We start from the raw sequence: 21268 nt of genomic DNA on the forward strand, positions 1-21268 counted from the left end.
TATTGAGAAAGTTTCCCATTATTTTCAGATACTATGTCATTATTTTGAGAGTTTCTCATTAATTGAGATACTAAGTCAAAACTTTTAGAATATTTCTTGTTATTTTTAGATACTAAGTCATAATATAAAGAAAGCTTCTCATTATTTTCAGATACCAAGTTAAACTATGAGAATGTTTCTCATTATATTAAAAAACTACGTTATTAGTTTGTGATACTAGGTCAAAATATTAAGAAAGTTTCTCATTATCTTGAAAAACTATGTTATAAGTTTGAGATACAAAGTCAAAATATTGATATTTTCTCACTATTTTGAGATTCAAATTCATTATTTTGAGAAATTCTCTGATTATATTAACAAACATGAGCTTCCATAGATTTTCATTTCATCAAAATGATGACAGAAAAAAGTTTCTTACCATCGTTTCATTCACACATTCCAAACTTCTTCATCTCATTTTTGGAATAAAAAAAAAATACAAAAACAAACAAGCGTCGTCTCCAGTTTATGGGAATGTACATTCTTTATTTTCCAAACTTTGAAAACGTGACTCTCAGCAGCAACATGGCGCAGTCAAAACAGACAAACTGAACGGAAACAGAAAAACAAATCACAGATTCTGCTGCTCGTCGCCTTTTGTTGGAGCCGATGCGATCAGCTCGAGCACGATTAGCGAGCTTATACGACCACGGTTGATTCACTCAGCAGATGAGGTGATGTGTGTTTCAGAGTACCATTAAGTAGCCCAATATCTTATCTCTAAGTCCAATTAAATACGAGTCATATCATGATTGAATCAGGGGTCAGCAACATTCTCTTTGATTGCATAGAGGATGATGTTTGGGGCCTAAATGAGAACGAAGAGATTTTGTGGGCTTAAAGGTCAGCTGCTACAGAAAGTAGTAGCTTCTCTAGGATCCTAATGTTTTTGCTTCAGAACAGAAAATAAACACTCCCCATATCTCTGTTTACTTTGTTCTTAATCATTTTTCTCAGATAAACAAACAGTGGAACACACAGTATAATAATTTCCATGCGAACAACCTGACTTCCTAATTCTCTCATTTTTTATTATGTACAAATTACATCCATTTTATTTTTAATTTCTTTTAAAGATGCAGCTACTTGTACAGGCGTACATACGCACATGCTCACACCGAAGCTCTGTCTCCGTCTTTGAGACGCATATGAAAGCACAGCGAACATACCGATGTATACACACACGAGTTCCTCTAAGAGAAAAACACAGCTGTGACTCGATAACACACATGTAAATCCGTCATGGCTACACTGACAAAAATCATTATTGCCACTTTAACAATTTACCAGATATAATTGATCGGATCATTTCAACGTATTTGAACTCTACTCTGGAGCTGCTGATTTAGGGCATCTTCTGATTTAGTGGCTGCCAAACATTTAAGGAAAGAAACTAAACTGGAGCTTCTCAAAGAGATCTCAGTAATTTAGGTTTTTCATCTTTAATGTTTTGGAACATTTGAGCCCAGTGAACCGGCCCTCGGCAAGTGTCCTGTCGCGTCAAATCAAAGGCATTAGCTGGTAAAAAAAAGACTAAATAAAGAGGAGCGCAGCAGCAGCAGCAGCAGCAGCATTGAGGACCCAGAGGCGTGAGTGTCAATCACAGCGCTGCCGTAAACAAAACAAGCAGCCGCGGTGCGAGCGTTCAGACAAACTCCAGCATGCTTGAGTTCAAAAGCAGCGTCATGCGTTTTTTTTTTCTAATGAGCTAAATCGACTTAATTCAGAGAAACCAGAGCCCTAAAAGAGCAGGAGGGTGTCAGGAACCTTCAAACTGAGATTTGTACGAGAGCACTGATTGTTTTTGTCTTTTGGTATTAAAATCATCACGGTGCCAACGTCAGACTAACAAGCACGAGCACGGACACAATTCTTTTTGTGTCTTAAGATTTGAGCTTAACTGACCAACGGTTCTCATAATTTAAATTTGTTTTTAATCACAAGAAACAAACACAAAGAAAATAAATAAAGTTAGTGTATGTGTGTGTGTGTGTGTGCAAAGAGTTGCTGAGTATTTGTCCTCTAGTGTTTCCTTAATAAAGTCCTCTCTGCGGTGGGACTCAGCTTATGTCCTGCTGTCGGTCAGGGAGCCTCATTTTCTGAAAGACAAAAATGTTAAAGACTTAAAAGAACTCCATCTACCATGAGGCCGATGTATCACATGACCACGACTCTGTGTGTGTGAGTCTTTACCTCTGTGAGGCGACCGTGGCGGCGGGCTGGCCGGTGCGGGCTCTGTGGCGCTGCAGGCTCTCCAGAATGCTCTTAGCCAACAGTTTGACGTCTTTGTGGGTCTCCGGGTTCGTATGGACGAGCTCCAGCTGCTGCAGGCCGCCCTCCTCCAGCAACATGCTGCAGTAGCGAGCGGCTGCAGGAAACACAGGGGGGAGAGAGAGAGACACACACACACACACACACACACACACACACAACGTTAAGTCTGTGAGTGACTGCCTCGACAGATGGCAGTGAATTACAAGTGAATGATCTCATTTATAAAACTAGCATAACAGATAGTCCTGTATGTGCAATTTGTCGGTCTCACCGTTCTTGCTGCAGACATGTTGCATGGCCCAGGCCGCCCACAGCTGGACTCCGGGGGTGTGAAAGCACTCCAGTAGTGGAAAGAAGGGGTTAAAGGACCTAAAGAATGAGAGACAATAAGAGTATATTTAGTGTTTAGTCTACGTAACGTGTTCTTGTTAAGGCTTTGACTGTTTATCTATGGCTTTCTTAGAAAAACATTTTACAGATGTTTTTTTCAAGTCGTTCCTTAAAGGTTTTTGAGAATAATAAACTTGATATACGTCCTTCCTTATCTTGTGTCACCCATAATGAATGCTGAATCAGGTTTTAGTCATAGCATCGGTGTGATATGGCCTCCTTGTTTTGATTTAATTGTTTCTGTGATTTGGCATAAGCCTCTTTTAAACCGCAGGAACTTTCCCCAGAAACTCGGAACCTTTAGGGGAACCAATTACATTTTGATTGCAGGGTCTGAATTAGGTTCCTGTAACATTCTATCCCTCAAAAAGGCCCTGGTCGGGGGGGCAAATACACAGCTCTGCTGCTTCAACTAGTGTTCCACGTCATGCATAAAACAACAAAGTTCTCGAGTATCGATGGGAGCATTTCAGGACGAAGGGAGAGAATCACTCTGTGTTTGATCAAATTAAAAGTGAAGTTTGCTGTCTGTAGTTCTTTTCCCCTCTGTCTTAAAAGACAGAGGGGAAAAGAGAGGGAACGTGTGAGTGGTAGAAGAAAGAGACAGCGTTCGTAATGAGAGAAAGAACGTATTTTCTGATTGAGTCATGGCAGTTACGTTCTGAAGCACAAATGAAGAATCATCACACACTCACCAGATGATTCACTGTGGAGACAGACGCTCTCCATTTGCATCAGTAAATAGTATGCAGCAGTAAATGTGACACAGAGATGCAGGCTTGAAGAAAAAACCCGGACCACCAGCAGCTCTCGTCCAGTGTCATGTTGCTTTTTCATACATCAGCGGAATAATTTGTCTAATCTTTGCAGATCTTTGGACCGCCATGGAAACTTAGACAATAATGGGCTGAAGGAACCGGTTGGTTTCTTTAGAAGAAGTCCCGCGACTAAAATGAAGGATCTTTCAGGTGGGAATAATGCTATTTTACTGTAGAGAAGCTGCGTCTCACCTGTAGGCCACCATCTCACACTCGGGCGCCGGCCACTTCATAATGACATCATGCTGGAGAGACACACAAAATGCAAAAAGAACTCAGCCAAACTTTTCAAAATAACAGAAATAGAAGTATCCATGTGCGGGCTCCTACCAGCTGCTCCAGCAGTGAGGAGCGGAGCTCTCGGCTCAGCGTCCAGGCTTCCTCTCCTCGTGACGTCAGATGTGCCAGGATGCCCGCGGCGAAGTAGCTGACCTCCACCTCGGGGCTGTGCAGCAGGGTGCTGATGTGGTCCAGGAAGCCCTGCACCATCAGCTCCACGTGCAGCTCCCCGACCTCGGCTATGTTGTTCTACACGGTGAAAGGTGAAGGGGGGGGAATAATAATGACGTCTTAATCTTGTAAATGTATTCCGTTTTATCTAAAAGGGAGATGAGGTGAACTCACCAGCAGGCCGAGAACCTTCTGCTGAATGGAGGACTCGCTGGGGAAGGACTGCGGGGGGGGAAACAACAGTGAGTCAGACGGACCCCTGAAGGCACACATGCTTCTACAGAGCACCACGTGATGACGGACGGGCACGCTGTTCCGCCCCGAGCTGTTTGTAAGGTAGCGCCTACTGTTTATTTACATGCTGACATTTCCGCGTACCTCTAGAACTTTGATAAACAGGTCCAGGCCCTGGTTCTCGATGAAATGGCGGCAGGTCGTCGGCGACTCATCGGTGAGGTTCCAGAGCGCGCTCAGCGTGAACTTGAGGGTGGCGTCCACAACGCCCTGAGTGGCCTTCTGACGCACGATGTGGAGCAGTTGCTGCAGGGGCGGGAGGAAGGGAGCATATTAGCAATGATAATTATTATTATTATTTTTATTTGTTATTACATTATAAGAGCCGAAAAGAGAACCGTACCTTCACTATGAACAGCTCTGCTCCCAGCTGAGCCGTCTGCTCTGTGGATAGCTGGGAAAAGCAAACGTGTAAGAAAAGAAACCAACAAGACTGCGTTTAGAAAAGCAGATGTGATATAAACACAGCACAACATTTACCTTAGCAGCCAGGATGGAAATGATAGCCACGGCCATCCTCTGCATGTTCTGGTCCTCGTGGTTGCAGAGCCACTGCATAACGAGTTTGGCAGCTTCAAACCTGAAACACGGGAAGAGGGAGAGAAAATGTTCTACTGTAAGCATTTAGTCCTTCTCGAAAGACTTTGCACCTTTTTGAAATGTAAATTTAATAGTCAAAAAAAGAAAACTTTGTCACCTGTTGAATGGAACCTCCTGCAAAATGCGATCACTGCACAGAGACAGCAGGCAGTTCTTCTGCAGCTACAGACGGAGAAAACCAAAACATGGATCAATCCAAAACCTTTTCATCTGACTGTAATGACCCGACACACTTTTCTAATCAGTTGTGTTTTGTTATGCAGGCCCAGTAAAATATCTAAATCAGAAATATTGTATATAAAATGTTCTGTTCCAATTTAATTTAAAGCCATTCATGAATAATTTATAACACAATATCCAGTAAATGCAAATGGGAAATAACTGCATGCGTCAGCTCCCACAGTGATTAATTAACATCCCTGCATTTGGTTCCAGTGAAAGAAACGCTGATTTTAATACTTTCTCTCCATCCACGGCGAGGAAAACAAAAGAAGGAAGCTGCACTCGTTGGAAGTTCCCCAACACCTCAGAATCCATGACGTGAGCCGCTACGCCGGCGCTGTACGTGTGAAGCTACCTGCTGGTGGTTGGGGAACGTCCTCATGGCCTCCAGTAGAAGCTGAGTGACGGTGCTCAACAGTCGCACTGGCATCCCTGCTGCCAGGTCCTGCTTGGTCAGGTTGAACACGCAGGCGCTCGCTGCCAGCTGGACATTCAGAGTGGCGGGGTGGTTCTTCATACCCAAAACTACCAGCTGGGAAAAACAACAACAAGAGAAGAAGGAAGCAATTATGTGTTAAATGGACGGATGAGGAAGTGTGGAAAGTGAGATACCAGTTGGAAGTTCCTCTCATTAACTAAAAGCAAGACAAAACAATTTGTCGGTTTATTAGAATGAGAACAATTACTTAATTTCCAAGTATAACAACGTGGTTTCACCTTGAGGATGTCGGGCCTGGGTTTCTCCATGACATGGGTCAGGCTGAACAGATGGAACAGAGCTTCTCTCACGAAACCTTCCCTCTCACTGTAGCGACGCAGAGCCTCGCAGATCTGAGTCTCGTAGGCTTCTCCTGTGACCTGTTTAAACACGAGGAGCAGTTTCCTGTAGCAAACCTGCATTTCTATGCACGACGTTATCAATGTATATGTGTACGCGTATAAGCTTTACCTTAAGAGTTCCTTCTCCTGAGAAGAAGTCAGAAAATCCAGCGTCTGTGGCCAGAAGTCCCACAAAAGTCATCCCCGGTCTCTCCTCAATAAACGCCTTGACAGCTGCGTCTGTGACCTGGAACGTTCACACACATATATTAGCCTGTATTCTTTCTTTTCAATCAAACTGAAATGCCCAGAGTTGAATATAAACACACACACACACTGTTTCCTCCCAGAAACATCCAGGGAAACCAGAGCGGGCAGGATCCCTGGCTGTCCGAGCAGCTGACGAGCCACGTCAGAGGTGAACTGCTTATCGTCGCTGATGTCCAGGTGCTGCATTAGAGGTGTTTCACACAAACACAGAATTGATTTTTTTTAACGTAAAGAACAAAACAAGCATGGCTGGTTCACACAGCGCGACTCCATCCTCCCCACTAACCTGCAAAACATTCAACTGTCCGATGACTCCCAGCAGCTGAGCGGTGCTCATCTCCAGCCTCTTCAGCTGGTGCAGAGTGAGCGATCGCAGCCGCTCCTTCAGGCCCAGCAGCGGGTTCAGGTTGGTGACCGAGGTGTTGGAGAGGTCCAGGCTCTCCAGCCGAGGCAGCGAACAGACGTCGACGAGCCCGGAGTCGTAGAAGTCTACATTGGCCAGAGAGAGGGAGCGGAGGCCCTGGAGGGAGCTGAAGCGGTGCCGGATCGGCTCCTCCAGAGAGGACATGGTGAGACCTGTCAGGACGAGACGCTGGAGGGACTCCTGCAGGAAGTTTGAGAAGAAAAACAAAAATCAAACAATGCTTCAATTATTTGAAATATGAAGGGTGCTTTAAACATACTCTCTCTTTACCTGGCAATACTTATTAGTGGACAGCCCCTGCAGGATGTCAGGAATAGTGAGGTCCGCGTTGACCCTGGCAGCATCCAGCTCCAGCAGGCGGTGAGAGCAGAGGGCTTTCTGGAAGGCCTCGGCGGAGATGCGTGCCGTACGGATGCAGGCTCGCCTCAACCGCAGGTACTCGCAGTTCCGAAACACACCCACGGTGCTGTCATTCAGCAGACCTGCGGTGGAGGGAATTAAGATTTAATCATTGGGTTCTTGCACAATACTGCCTTTGTTTACCAACGGCACTGTCTTGGTTAAGGTGACAACATACAGTCAAATTAAGAGGCTTTTCTATTTATTTTTTTAAGGGTAAACAAGAAGCTTTTGAAAGTATACAAGTTAAGATTTTTTCTGTTTATATCAGGACGTGATTGCAGTTCTTCAGGTTGATATTTAACGATTCAACATCAGGAGGATTCGCCCCCTTCCTCACTTATTGTATTCATATTAGTTTGTTGCACTTATTGTATTCATATTAGTTTGTTGCACTTATTGTCATATTAGTTTTACTTATTGTATTTGTATTAGTTAAAGCATCTTATCTTATCTTATTAGTTTGTTTCTGTACTTTTGCTCTGGTTTATGCTTTTAGATGCTTGTTTAAGAAAGGAGATGCACTTATGACTTCTGGTGACTAGTAGTTCTCTTGAATACCTATGTTGAATACACTTATTGTCAGTCGCTTTGGATAAAAGCGTCTGCTAAATGACTGTAACGTAATGTAAAACTGTAATGATTCAAGAGGTGATGTAAAACATAGATCTGGTCTTTGGTGTACCTTCAGTGGCCATCTTGGCCAGCAGCTGGTCAGCCAGCTCCTGAGGGAAGAGGACAGCCTCTCTGAAGCACAGGGAGCCATCAGGCCTCTTCACACAGAAACAGTCCAGGTTCTGGCTCACATGGGTCAGGCACAGGTCAGCCAGAGCCGGTGGAGACGCCTCATCCTGGGAAACACACACAAAAAATGGATGTTTATAGCATGAGATGCATTTAATATCCATTTATTAATCACCTGACAGGAACTCACCGTGTTGAGGAAGCTACAGGCCATGTTTGAGAGAAGAAACTAAAATAATAACAATGCTAAGGAGAGCTTTCAGGTTGCAGTCTGCAGCAGACACTCAGCTCACTCGTTCAGGAAAATCGCTTTCCGTGCAAACGTGTCGGCAGCCGTCTGCTGTGGAGGAATTCATGTCTCAGATACACACACATATAGTTATCACCGAGGCTATTAATGTCGTCACCGAGTAGGAGGAGGTTCGGTGTGTCCACGAGCAGTCTTTAGTGTCTATTTTTGTCAACACAGACGGTAAACAAAAGGTCAAAACAACCGTCACAACACAGGAAGTGAATTAAGCGGAAAAGGGGGCGGGGCTACGGAAGCCTTTCAGGAAACCCGGAAGTGATCAGCAGCAGCGGCAGCAGGAGACACACGTGATCATTTCTTCTTCTTGTTTGTGATGTAAAACTATTTTATAAGTTATTATAGTGTGTTTTTTAATAGCTTTACGGTTACAGGTGAGCATATATATTGGTGTTTTTATTTTATTTATTTTATTTTATTTTATTTTAAAGGCTTTCGTAACAGCATTCACCAAGGTCACTAGTGGGAGCAGTGGGAGCAGTGGGAGCTAAGCCCCTTTCAGCACGTGTGATTATAGTTCAGTGTAAAAGCAGCAAGTGGGAGAGAACATGGCTGGACTTATAAACTTTGAGGATCAGAAGGAGGTGGAGCAGTTCTTGGACAATCTGGGAGTGGAGTACAGCTTCCAGTGCTACAAAGAAAACGATCCGGAAGGTAATTCATGTGAGCTGTTCACACATCAAAGGTGCTGAAAACATTCATTGGATTGTAATTTAAATAGATGGGTATATACTGTTTCTATAGAACTGCATACACAGCCAAACCAAGACAGCTCAGATATTGCCATGTTACAGAACATGAATGAATGAATGAATGAATGAATAGTTAACCTGGGTTGCATAAGTATATATATGAATTACATTATATACATTTATGTATACATTAAAACTATGTCAAAGGAAAAGAAAAAACTGTTTCTATGACTTATTGGTGGAAACAAAGTCCATGCGCCCTGTCAAGATCACTTGGATTATAAAGGAAGGGTTGCCAAACACTGTAAAAGAGGTTGGCCTTACCCTTTAATGGAGCTCTGAGGTGTAACATAGGAAAATACATTTTTGGGGGATGTTTCTCCTGGATCCACTGGACATGCATCGCCTCACTAGAAGCAGAAGTTTACCTGTTAAAGTCAGCAGATAAAGATAACTGCCCCGTAGTTATAGAAGAAACAAGTCTGGTTCTTTACTGTTTTGTGGTAAATTGAGCTAAGCACCTCTGCAGCATTTCTTTTTCCAGTACCTGGATATCAGTGATAGTAAGTTTCTACTTTTACACAGAGGGGAAGAGATCTGAAGAGTAATTTGTTTAGAAAGTGCTGCAGGCTGTGTACTTTTCTGAACTGTCTCCCTCTGAGTCTATTACACGTCATTTTATTCTCAGCAGATTCAAAGACCCCTCACATAGTTCTGACAGAGATGTACCTTTAATGTTTGATATGTGACGTCTGCCTCATCGTTTTCTCATTGTGACATGTTGCTCTTAGGGTGCCAAAGGCTCTCGGACTACCTGGAAGGGGTGAAGAAGAACTACGAGTCTGCAGCACAGGTGCTCAAACACAACTGTGAGGCGAATGGACACGGAGAGAGCTGCTATAAGCTGGGGGCTTACCACATGACCGGCAAAGGTAAAGCAGCAGCGTGGCTCCTTGCTTTTCTTATTTCATCCTCTCTGATGTTTGTAGTCACATTGTACATATAAAGGGGACTAATAGTACGACATTAACTATTCAAGCAGAGTACAATGAACGCTACATTTATAGCTGTTTAGAAGTTACTGGTTACATTGCAAGATCATGTGTCAAACAAAATGAAATATAATGCTTTATGGAGTTTAAATTATCCAACAGTACAAATGGGGTAGTTAATAACTGGACCACCTTCTGCATAGAAATTAGTTTTAGTTTGTTTAGATAATTAGCTGGTTAATTTGATTGTCAACAAATAAATAAAAAAACTACGTTCATCGGGGCAAATGCAAAACATTTGCTGTGAAATACGAGGATGTGCTTGTTTTTTTTCTTTTTCATATGATAAAAAATTCAGTCAGTCTTTTTGATCTAAAAAAAGTTTAGGAACAGTTTTTTTAAGGCTGGGAGATATGGCCAAAATCTTCTATCCCAATATCTCTTATTTCATATCCCCATAATGATATATATATATATAACAATATTGCATGTTTTCTGGTAATTCAATTAATAGTCTATATGAAATAATCACATCGTAACCCCCTTTTTTGTGTGAATTAAATATGTGTTGTCTTTTCTCATTTAATTAAGAATTTGAGTGTAAAACTAACATAAAGGTTTCCTGTGAAATTATTGAGTTAAAAAATGAATAAATATTCCAGCTTTACACTGACTATGTTGACATGCATGCACACAAATACAGAGGAATCTGATTAAGACAATAGTTAGATTTAACTTTAAGCAGAATTATTATCAATTAGATTGTCTTATAAACTTTGACTCAGTATTTGCTTGTTATTATCAATTAAAACAACGTGATTGTGTATCATGATATCTCGATTTTATGATTTCATCACAATATCGACAAAGCCTTACTTGTGATGGGCTTTCTTTATGACATTTTGTAGACTAAACATTTAATAAAGAATATGGATGAATATCAATATATCATATAATACTTCTGAACACATCAATATTAAATTCTTCAAATTAGTTCTGTAAAATTGTAAAATTTAATTGCTCTTTTTGATGCCATGTCTGGTTTTTATTCAACTGATTCATTTAAATTCTTCCCCCCAGGTGGGATGACAGAGTGTCTGAAATCAGCCTACTCCTGCTTCCTGCGCTCCTGCAACGCCAACGGAAAGAAGTCCATAGACGCGTGCCACAACGCCGGCCTGTTGGCCCACGACGGACGGGCCAACGAGGGCGGACCTGACCTCGCAGCAGCCCGGCAGTACTACGAGAAGGCCTGCGCCGGCGGCTTCGCTCCCTCCTGCTTCAACCTCAGCGCTCTGTTCATTGAGGGCAACGCCAAAGGACTGAAACCGGACATGAAACAGGCTCTGACGTACGCCAACAGGGCCTGTGAGCTGGGACACGTGTGGGGCTGCGCCAACGCCAGCCGCATGTACAAACTCGGGGACGGCACGGAGAAGGACGAGAAGAAGGCGGAGGAGCTGAAGAACCGAGCGAAGGAGCTGCATGGTTTGGAGAAGGAGAGGCAGATCAAGTTCGGGGAGTGAAGGGCGACTCTTCATTAAGTTATTGTTGATTTGGTGCTCTAGTCTGGTGTCCAGTCAGGTTCTCCGTGGAGACAAGATTGTGTGTGCAAAAACAAAACCTGTTCGGGGGTTTTGAAAGTAGGAGATGATGTGTTGTTTGTCCAAAAATAATGAATAAATGGATGTTTGCCTCATTTGAAATGTGTCGACAGTCAAATTCAGGGAGTAGTATTGACTATTTGTGTGGGCAGATTTCAGTCAAATATATAAAGTAAATGTGAAAGCAATAAAGCGAGTCTTGATTCATGTACAGTACGAGAATATTTATGATTCCTTTATGAAGGACTATGATTTGTGGTATGAACTTATATGGTTAGAACTCAGTGTATTGTCATCACATTGTGGTGTGCATCAACCTTTATATAATACTATTTATACATAACCATTGTGTGTTATTAGTATGGAATGCTTCAGAATTTAATTAAATTTAATTGCAACAAACCTTGTGTAGTAAATTGTGAAGCTCGAGCTCTTGGATAACAGACAGTAATGAACCAAATGTAATTCAAACAGGTGAATATCATTTATTAGAAATAATAAGTCATTATCAGTGGTGGAAAAACTCATACAGTCCCAAAATACTCTTGTTAAAAGTAAAATGCACTTAAAGTATGAAAGATAGAATAGTCATTATGCGGAGTGTTCATTTTTACAGTGGTTTATTAATATAGAATATGATAATATTCTGTTTTTTATCACTAAAAAAAATACATATAGGAGCATTTTAATGCTGTAGTTTGTCAATGTGGAGCCAGGTTAATATACTTTGTGTACTATTACTGGGTAGGTTAATATAGTACTACATCAATTCTTATTCTTATGCATGTTTTTTAATGTAATATGTATCTAGAAAAAAAAAACACATAAAGAAACATTTATTTGACAATATGATATTTACCCTTAAATGTAGTAGAGAATAAGTAGAAAGTAGCATAAAGTAGAAATACTCTGGTAAAGAAGTATGTCAAAATTGTTAGTACAAATGCATGTTAGAGCATTTTAATGTTCAAATAAATCTAGTGCAGTAAAAAGTACAAGATTTACCATTAAGATGTAGTAGAGAAGAAATAGAAATTAGCATAGAGTTTAAATACTCAGCTAAAGAAGTACGTCAAAATTGTTAGTACAAATACATGTTAGAGCCTTTTAATGTCAATGTGGAGCCAGTTTAATATACTTTCTGTACTACTACTGGGTAGGAGTACATTATTATAAACTTGTTTATTTTTTAATATAAAAAGTATCTAGAAAAAAAAAAAGAACATAAAGAAACATTTATTTGACAATACGAGATTTACCCTTAAGATGTAGTAGAGAAGAAGTAGAAAGTAGCATAAAGTTTAAATACTCAACTGAAGAAATACGTCAAAATTGTTAGTACAAATACATGTAAGAGCATTTTAATGTTGCAGTTTGTCAATGTGGAGCCAGTTTGATATACTTTGTGTATCGTTAGTTGGTAGAAAATTATAGTACTGCATCAATTTTTATAAACGTATGTTTTTATTTTATAAAGCAACCAGAAAAAAAGTTACACATAAAGTAACATTTATTTGACACTAACTATAAGCTTCAAATAAATATAGTAAGGTAAAAAGTACGAGATTTACAGTACAAATACATGTAAGAGCATTTTAATGTTGTATTTTGTCAATGTGGAGCCAGTTTAGTATACTTTGTGTACTACTACTAGATAAATTATTATAGTACTGCATCAATCTTCTAAGCATATTTTTTTATTGAAAAAAGTAACTATATCATTTGACCCTAACTATAAGTGCCAAATAAATATAGTATGGTAAAAAGTAAGAAGATGTAGTGAGATAAAACTGTAGTATAAAGTAGAATACTCAAAATATGTCAAAATTGTAGGTACAAATACATGTAAGAGTATCTTAATGTTCGAATAAATTAGTGCTGTAAAAAGTACAAGATTTACCATTAAGATGTAGTATAGAAGAAGTATAAAGTAGCATGAAGTTTAAATACTCAGCTAAAGAAGTACGTCAAAATTGTTAGTACAAATACATGTTAGAGCCTTTTAATGTCAATGTGGAGCCAGTTTAATATACTTTGTGTACTACTACTGGGTAGATTAATATAATACTGCATCAATTCTTATAAATATTTGTTTTAAATGTTAAAAAGTAACTAGAAAAACAGTTACACATAAAGTAACATTTATTTGACACTAACTATAAGCTTCAAATAAATATAGTGCAGTAAAAAGTACGAGATCTACAGTACAAATACATGTAAGAGCATTTTAATGTAGTTTGTCAATGTGGAGCCAGTTTAATATACTTGTGTACTACTACTGGGTAGGTTAGTAAAGTACTGCGTCAATATTATTAGCATTTTTATTATTGTTAAAAGTAACTATAATAAATGTAGTAAAAAGTACGAGATTTACCCTTAAGATGTAGTAGAAAAGAAGTAGAAAGTAGCATAGAGTTGAAATACTCAACTATAGAATTAAGTTAATATAGTTACTACAGTATTTGAGAGTAAATGTACTTTTATATATTCCACCACTAAACATTATGAATTAAAAACCCCATGTCACTTCATAAAAAGGGTCAGAGGAGACTGAGGTCTTCAGGAGTGCAGGGAGATAATAAATCTGTGCAATACAAACACACTGTGCAATACTATAACTACAATTATTCTGTCTGTATTTATAAGATTTTTCTTTTAGTTATTGTGGACTTTATTTTTTCTTTACTTACTTACTTAAAATACTTGTTTTTTCTACTATGTACCTTGTTGCACTATATCTATGCTGCTGTAATCCTGTAAATGTCCCCGCTGCGGGACTAATAAAGGATTATCTTATTTTATCTATATCTTTCATTCCTGCTGCTGTCAGGCTGCACAACCAGCTGTCTGCCATCCCAGTAGACCACAAAACAAACCACTAATAAATCTGTGCAATACAAACACACTGTGCAATACTATAACTATAATTATTCTGTCTGTATTTATAAGACTTTTTCTTTTAGTTATTGTGGATTTTAATTTTTCTTTACTTACTTATTTAAAATACTTGTTTCTTTTATCTACTGTGTCTCTTGTTTGCACTATATCTATGCTGCTGTAATCCTGTAAATGTCCCCTAAATAAAGGATTATATTATCTTATCTTATAACCACTGATGACTGCAATACTGCGGTCTGACCACTAGGGGGAGTCAGACTCAAACACGTGGACTTTGAGCCCTTTTTTTTTTTTTTTTTTAAATCTCACAGGTTTATGTAGAGTGACCACACACACACACACACACACACACACACACACACACACACACACACACACACACACACACACACACACACACACACACACACACACACACACACACACACACACACACACACACACACACACACACACACACACACACACACACACACACACGATATAATCATAGTCCATAAGGAACCATAAACTCAGCCGGCGTGGTGAGGCCGCCTGCGCCGTTAGCCCCGCCCCCTCACACATAGCCCCGCCCCCAGCCTATAGCCACGCCCCTTAGCCGGTCGTGTCCATCAAGTCGTTAGCTCCGCCCCTTAGCCGTTAGTCTTCATCAGCCACTTAGTCACGCCCCCTCACCTCTAGCCCCGCCCCTTAACCGCCCCTTGTCTCCATCAGTCCCTTAGCCACGCCCCTTAGCCGGTCGTCTCCAGCAAACCGTTAGCCCCGCCCCTTAGCCGTTAGTCACGCCCCGTAGCCGGTCGTGGTCCATCAAGCCTCTAGCCCACCCCATAGCCGCCCCTCTTCATCAATTCGTTAGCCCCGCCCCTTATCCGTTAGTCTTCATCAGCCCCTAAGCCACGCCCCTCACATATAGCCCCGCCCCGTAGCAGTTCACCCCCAGCAAGTCGTTAGCCCCGCCCCGTACCCACTCGTCTCCATCAAGCAGTTAACCACGCCCCCTACCGTTAGTCTTCATCATCCCCTAAGCCACGCCCCCTCGCCTCTAGCTCCACCTATCATCAACCTCTAACTCCGCCCCTTACCCGTTAGTCTTCATCATCCCCTAAGCCACGCCCCCTCGCCTCTAGCCCCGCCCCTTCTCCTCGCATCTCCACCAGCCCCTCATTCAAAACAGAGCACAGCTGTTGTGAGCAGCATCGTCGTGTCCCTGAACGTTACACCACCCACACCACCACCACCTCCACCCCAACAAAAACCCTCCACACACCCCTGTTGGCCCCTCGGATGTCCCCGCTGTTGCACCGGGGAGAAGCCAGAGGACAACGGAGGACTCCGGTGAGTGTGACGTAAAGTTAGTTCTCGTTTTTTACGACATCATTCGAACGTTCGAACTTGGAAGTGTTTGTTTTCCCGCGCGGGACGCCCCGTTATCAAAGCACCAAAAGGCGGAGACAAGGATGCGAGAGACACCCGCCGCGAGGACTCATCGTTTCTCTCGTCAGATCACATCTAAGCTGCTACAAATTCATAATCACGCGTTATTTTATTTTTTTGCGTTACTTACGTGAAGTCACCGGTAACCCCGCCCCCCGCTCAGACGAGTCTAACGTGACGCCGGTCGTAAATGACGCGCTCCCTTCACTGAGAGCTAACTTTAGCTGGACTTGTGCAGCATGCTAACGTGGGCACGCTGTGAGAGGGTGAGTTTGGGGTTTTTGGGGGTGATTTATGGGCTGGAACATGCCCACTTGCATGCACTCTGCTCGGGGAGGCTCGTAGGCGGTGAACACCCCCCCCCCCCCCCCATGCACAGCCGCCCTCCTGGGGAGTGTGCAGGGTGTGGCGTGGGTTCACCCCCTGCAACAATACTGTGTTCAGCTGCAGGGTGGCATTGCTTAGCACAAGTCTTTAGGGTGTTTTGAGTCTTTTTAAAGCTCCAGGTTCAGCTGATGTAGATGATTTTATCAATAAAGCAGCTGTGCATGTGTTTTTATTCAATATAACACTAAATATAACACTCAGAATCAGATGTGCATGTGTTTTTATTAAATAAAACACTAAATAAAACACTCAGAATCAGCTGTGCATGTGTTTTTATTAAATAAAACACTAAATAAAACACTCAGAATCAGCTGTGCATATGTTTTTATTAAATATAACTCTCAAAATCAGCTGTGCATATGTTTTTATTAAGTATAACACTCAGAATCAGATGTGCATGTGTTTTTATTAAATAAAACACTAAATAAAACACTCAGAATCAGCTGTGCATGTGTTTTTATTAAATAAAACACTAAATAAAACACTCAATCAGCTGTGCATATGTTTTTATTAAATAAAACACTCAGAATAAGCTGTGCATATGTTTTTATTAAATATAACTCAAAATCAGCTGTGCATATGTTTTTATTAAGTATAACACTCAGAATCAGCTGTGCATATGTTTTTATTAAGTATAACACTCAGAATCAGCTGTGCATATGTTTTTATTAAATAAAACACTCAGAATCAGCTGTGCATATGTTTTTATTAAATATAACTCTCAAAATCAGCTGTGCATATGTTAACACTCAGAATCAGCTGTGCATGTGTTTTTATCAAATAAAATACTGTGTACAGCTCCAGGGTATCATTGCTGTTATAGGGGAAAAAGCACAAGTCTTTAGGGTGTTTTGAGTCTTTTTTTAAAGCTCCAGGATCAGCTGATAAATAACAACACTCAAAATCAGCTGTGCATATGTTTTTATTACTTATAACACTCAGAATCAGCTGTGCATATGTTTTTATTACTTATAACACTCAGAATCAGCTGTGCATATGTTAACACTCAGAATCAGCTGTGCATATGTTTTTATTAAATAAAACACTCAGAATCAGCTGTGCATATGTTTTTATTAAATAAAGTACTGTGTACAGCTGCAGGATATCATTGCTGTTATAGGGGGGAAAAGCACAAGTCTTTAGGGTGTTTTGAGTCTTTTTTTTTTTTTTTTTTTTAAAGCTCCAGGATCAGCTGATAAATAAAACACTCAGAATCAGCTGTGCATATGTTTTTATCAAATAAAACACTCAGAATCAGCTGTGCACATGTTTTTATCAAATAAAACACTCAGAATCAGCTGTGCATATGTTTTTATCAAATAAAACACTCAGAATCAGCTGTTATCAAATAAAACACTCAGAATCAGCTGTGCATATGTTTTTATCAAATAAAACACTCAGAATCAGCTGTGCATGTTTTTATCAAATAAAACACTCAGAATCAGCTGTGCATATGTTTTTATCAAATAAAACACTCAGAATCAGCTGTGCATATGTTTTTATCAAATAAAACACTCAGAATCAGCTGTGCATATGTTAACACTCAGAATCAGCTGTGCATATGTTTTTATCAAATATAACTCTCAGAATCAGCTGTGCATGTGTGTGTGATTACCTTCTAGTGTAATCAATAATATCAGTTTAAAGCAGTGATGGTAATCAATCGTATAGGAGTATAACCAGACCCACCATGTATTGATCCTGAGGCTGCATCACTCTTGAGATGAAGGCATGCAGACCATTTAATGACACATGAATGTGTGATGATAATAACTTTATATGGCATTGTTCCTTTAATTTCAGGTCAGGAATATCCACACATATGTGCATGCACTGGGAGCACACACACACACACACACACACACACACACACACACACACACACACACACACACACACACACACACACACACACACACACACACACACACACTTGAGTGGGCCTGCTCTATTAGCTGTCAGGCAGAATCAGTTTTAATCTGAATTCATGCCCTTTTTCACAATTTTTTACATTACATTACATTATCCTAAGAAGTACTACCCTGAGCCTTCCGCTTAGCACTTACTGTATTTGTATTAGTTTGTTGCACTTATTGTATTCCTATTAGTTTGTTTCTGTACTTTTGCTCTGATTTATGCTCTTAGATGCTTGTTTAAGAAAGGAGATGCTCTTATGACTTCTGGTGACTAGTAGTTCTCTTGAATACCTATGTTGAACACACTTATTGTCAGTGGCTTTGGATAAAAGCGTCTGCTAAATGACTGTAAGTGTAAATGTACAGTCATTTAGCAGACGCTTTCACCAGAAGTCATAAGTGCATCTCCTTTCTTAAACAAGCATCTAAGAGCATAAACCAGAGCAAAAGTACAGAAACAAACTAATACCAATACAATAAGTGCTTTCCTCAAACAAAGCCCCCCCCCCCAATCTCATCTCAAACCTCCTATCTAACAAACTCTTTGTCGCCGTCCATGTGTGACGTCGCTGCTGCTCCTAAAGGCCTCCGAGGAATGTTCCATATCGATATTTGGTACGGTTGTGTGGCGCTGCTGTTCTCAACACTTAACATATGACCCAGAGGTCACTCCAGACTCATGACTGCCGTGCCTTTTTACGGCGCTGCGGTGTCGCGTTATGCAGCAAAGACTGAAACAATCTGGCGTTGGGCGGCCCTGAACAGTAAAATAGATGCAGAGTCTACACAGTTGATTGTCTGATTGAGTGGTTAGATAAAACTCAAGTTAAGACCAAAAAGGGGAGACCAAACCAAACCTAATTATTTCCACATGCAGTCCTCTCCATATGTCAGAGAAGGAATCTGCTTGGAATCCCTTTTTGGTTTCCTACTTCTTCTGATTCAGGCTGCACCCAGAACAGAGCTGCACATAGTTATAGATCACCAGTGAAAGTTTGTACCAACAGGACGCATCGCATCTTCAAGGTTTACTCAAGTAGTCTTAGCACTAGGGCTTTGGTTTTAATCCAATAAAACATAGAGTCAGTTTTGTATCCAGCGCGGAGATTTGTGCCGTCGGTCTTGAGCAACACGGGTTCCATCTGTACGCATATTTACAAATGCGGCCTTGAATTATGGCTGTTTGTTTTAGGGTTTGTCCTGCTCCTCGTCTCTCTTCCTGACTGTGGACGAAAAGCATCACGTTGCATATGTGTTGCTTGCCAACAGAAACAGTGTGAGTGCCCTTGGAGGATATGCAGAAGCACCCTTTTGGTTGGAGCGCTGTTCTCATTTTTCAATTACATCACTTTGAATATATATATATATATATATATATATAAACACATATTTGCTTTTGCACGGATGTTAGCTGAAGGTTTCGTGAGTTTGGAGAAAACCATCAGGAGGATAACACGTGTAGATGTCCTTTTCTGAATCCACTGTGAGTCCCTTCAAACGTCATTTGCAGCTACTTTTTTAGAAACCGGCCCTCGGTAACTCCACATACCACCTCCACCTTCCTGGGCTGAGCTAATCCCGGAGATGCCTCGTGTACGTGGGGGCCCATCTGCTCAGCACCGTGGTACGACTGCTCTGTCCAAGGCCTGCAAATGTGATTAGTTAGAGATTACATCTGTGTGTGTGTGTGTGTGTGTGTGTGTGTGTGTGAGAGAGAGAGTTAAATGAAACTCCCCTCTCCGAATCAGATCCTTGTGTTTACAGGAGAAAGGGATGAAACACCGTAGGGCTTTTTGCGTCATCGAGTTCAATCCCTGGTCTTTCTCAGGTTCTGTTTTTCTTCTGCTCTGCATTGCATCACGTTCACTCCACAGTTTATGTGAAATGTTCCCAGATGCCTTATCTGCGTGTAGCATTATATAAAAACGCAGCTTGTCTTCCCCTTCTGAGTGAATGATCGTCCTGTTAGCCTCCCTCTGAGCGCTATACATATTCCACAGGCCTTTTGGTTTCGCATCGAGCTTTCTTTTTTTTTTTTTTTTTTTCCTATGCGTGACCTCCAACCGGCGCTCGGTGTTGCTCAGTTGCCAGGGCAATTTAATGTCTGGCACATCCATTCAGCACAGATGGAACTGCGAAGTCACATGTCGTCACACTCCCCTTCCCCTGATGCCGCCCCAGCCTCGGCTCCGTCGCTCCACACAGAGCGAGTTATCTGTGTTCGCTCTCTCTCCACTCTGGTTTTTCATGTCCACTCCGCGGGGAGTGAAATAAAAGGCCTCTGCGCTTGACAAGTTGTTTTGGAACACTGATAATGATATTGTGTTGGATTGTGTGTTTGATAAATACTTTTATTTTTTTTGAATATATGAGGTGTTCCTGATGTAGCTGGCAGTCAGTTGAAGTGGGTGTTTGTAGACGTGAGCTTGGCGAGCACCTGACTAGCTGACTGCGTGCGTATGTGTGAGAAACAAGATAAAAGACGAGGATAATGAACGCCCTGGCTTTCACTCCAGGAAAATCTCAGAGGCAGGCACTATTTATTATTTATTTCTTGTTGTGTATTGAGCAATGTGGCCTTTTTTTATTGCACAGCAATTGAGGAAGTTGTGCAAAAAGCTGCCTCTTCGTATTGTTTTTGAGTGCATTTGCCATGTGGTTCCTGCCGTGTTGTAATCTCGGCTCTTGTTTAGGAGAAGTAGAGGGCCTCAGAGAGCAGCCGGGACCGGGACAGTGTTGAGGCGGTGAGGGAACACGGAGGGAACACGGAGGGACACTCGTGACCGATGGCTTAACGTCCCCGCCGCTACAGGCCGAGCGGCGACAGCAGGCCTGGGGGCTTTTGGGAACGTTTCAGCCCCGAGTTTAACCGCTGATGGGAGTGGCTCACACATCAGTGGACTGCTGCACAACTTTGTCTCTGCTCTCTAGTTACCAGCTTCTCCTTTTTGCGTTACCTCACTCTCAGTTTCTTTTCTCATGTGGCGTTCTTGTTGTGAGTGGGGATCCGATGCTATTTCAGTCCCGTCTTATCCGCCCAAGATTCACGTGTATGTAATTATTAGGCAACATCCGCCACACTGCCTGGACACATACTGCGTTCACCAACGCACAAACCCTTACTTCCTGTTCCCTCCTCCCCCCCGTCCTCCGGGTATGTTTGTAAATACGTCTCATTTTAGATAACTGGTACCAATACTACAAAACACTTCTTTCCCATCTTTTGTATAAACGCTTCTCTTTCATTTAAAGTATGATTTCTGTCATTACACACGCAAATCATCATCGTATAATG

General features: G+C 41.4%; 3 protein-coding genes across 5 annotated transcripts in view; 2 read left to right on the forward strand and 1 right to left on the reverse strand.

The window, feature by feature from the left end:
* Positions 1-508: 508 nt before the first annotated feature.
* Positions 509-8240, reverse strand: zyg11 (zyg-11 family member, cell cycle regulator). The gene is made up of 18 exons (XM_054603004.1): positions 7934-8240; positions 7685-7850; positions 6871-7082; positions 6463-6780; positions 6243-6356; positions 6037-6153; positions 5805-5945; positions 5443-5619; positions 4963-5027; positions 4746-4845; positions 4609-4659; positions 4350-4511; positions 4146-4193; positions 3852-4049; positions 3714-3766; positions 2585-2682; positions 2233-2407; positions 509-2138 (listed from the first exon to the last, which is right to left on the reverse strand). Exons 1-18 carry the CDS (start codon positions 7955-7957, stop codon positions 2132-2134), a joined length of 2226 nt encoding a protein of 741 aa, XP_054458979.1. The 5' UTR covers positions 7958-8240; the 3' UTR covers positions 509-2131.
* Positions 8241-8282: 42 nt separating this feature from the next.
* LOC129094743 (cytochrome c oxidase assembly factor 7) lies at positions 8283-11712 on the forward strand. Its single transcript, XM_054603005.1, has 4 exons — positions 8283-8368; positions 8482-8704; positions 9534-9674; positions 10815-11712. The coding sequence occupies exons 2-4, from the start codon at positions 8599-8601 to the stop codon at positions 11258-11260; spliced, it is 693 nt and encodes a 230-aa protein (XP_054458980.1). The 5' UTR covers positions 8283-8368; positions 8482-8598; the 3' UTR covers positions 11261-11712.
* A 3718-nt stretch (positions 11713-15430) lies between these two features.
* ralgps2 (Ral GEF with PH domain and SH3 binding motif 2) overlaps positions 15431-21268 on the forward strand; it is a 76910-nt gene continuing 71072 nt past the window's right edge. For 2 of the 3 annotated variants that reach the window (XM_054603334.1, XM_054603336.1), the window contains exon 1: positions 15431-15571. The gene's annotated coding sequence lies outside the window, so the exon portion shown is untranslated. Of the gene's footprint in view, positions 15572-15595; positions 15937-21268 lie in introns of those variants that run through there. The other variant, XM_054603335.1, reaches the window with a different exon arrangement.

Source organism: Anoplopoma fimbria, chromosome 8 (assembly GCF_027596085.1).
Source record: "Anoplopoma fimbria isolate UVic2021 breed Golden Eagle Sablefish chromosome 8, Afim_UVic_2022, whole genome shotgun sequence".
Lineage (NCBI taxonomy): Eukaryota > Metazoa > Chordata > Actinopteri > Perciformes > Anoplopomatidae > Anoplopoma > Anoplopoma fimbria.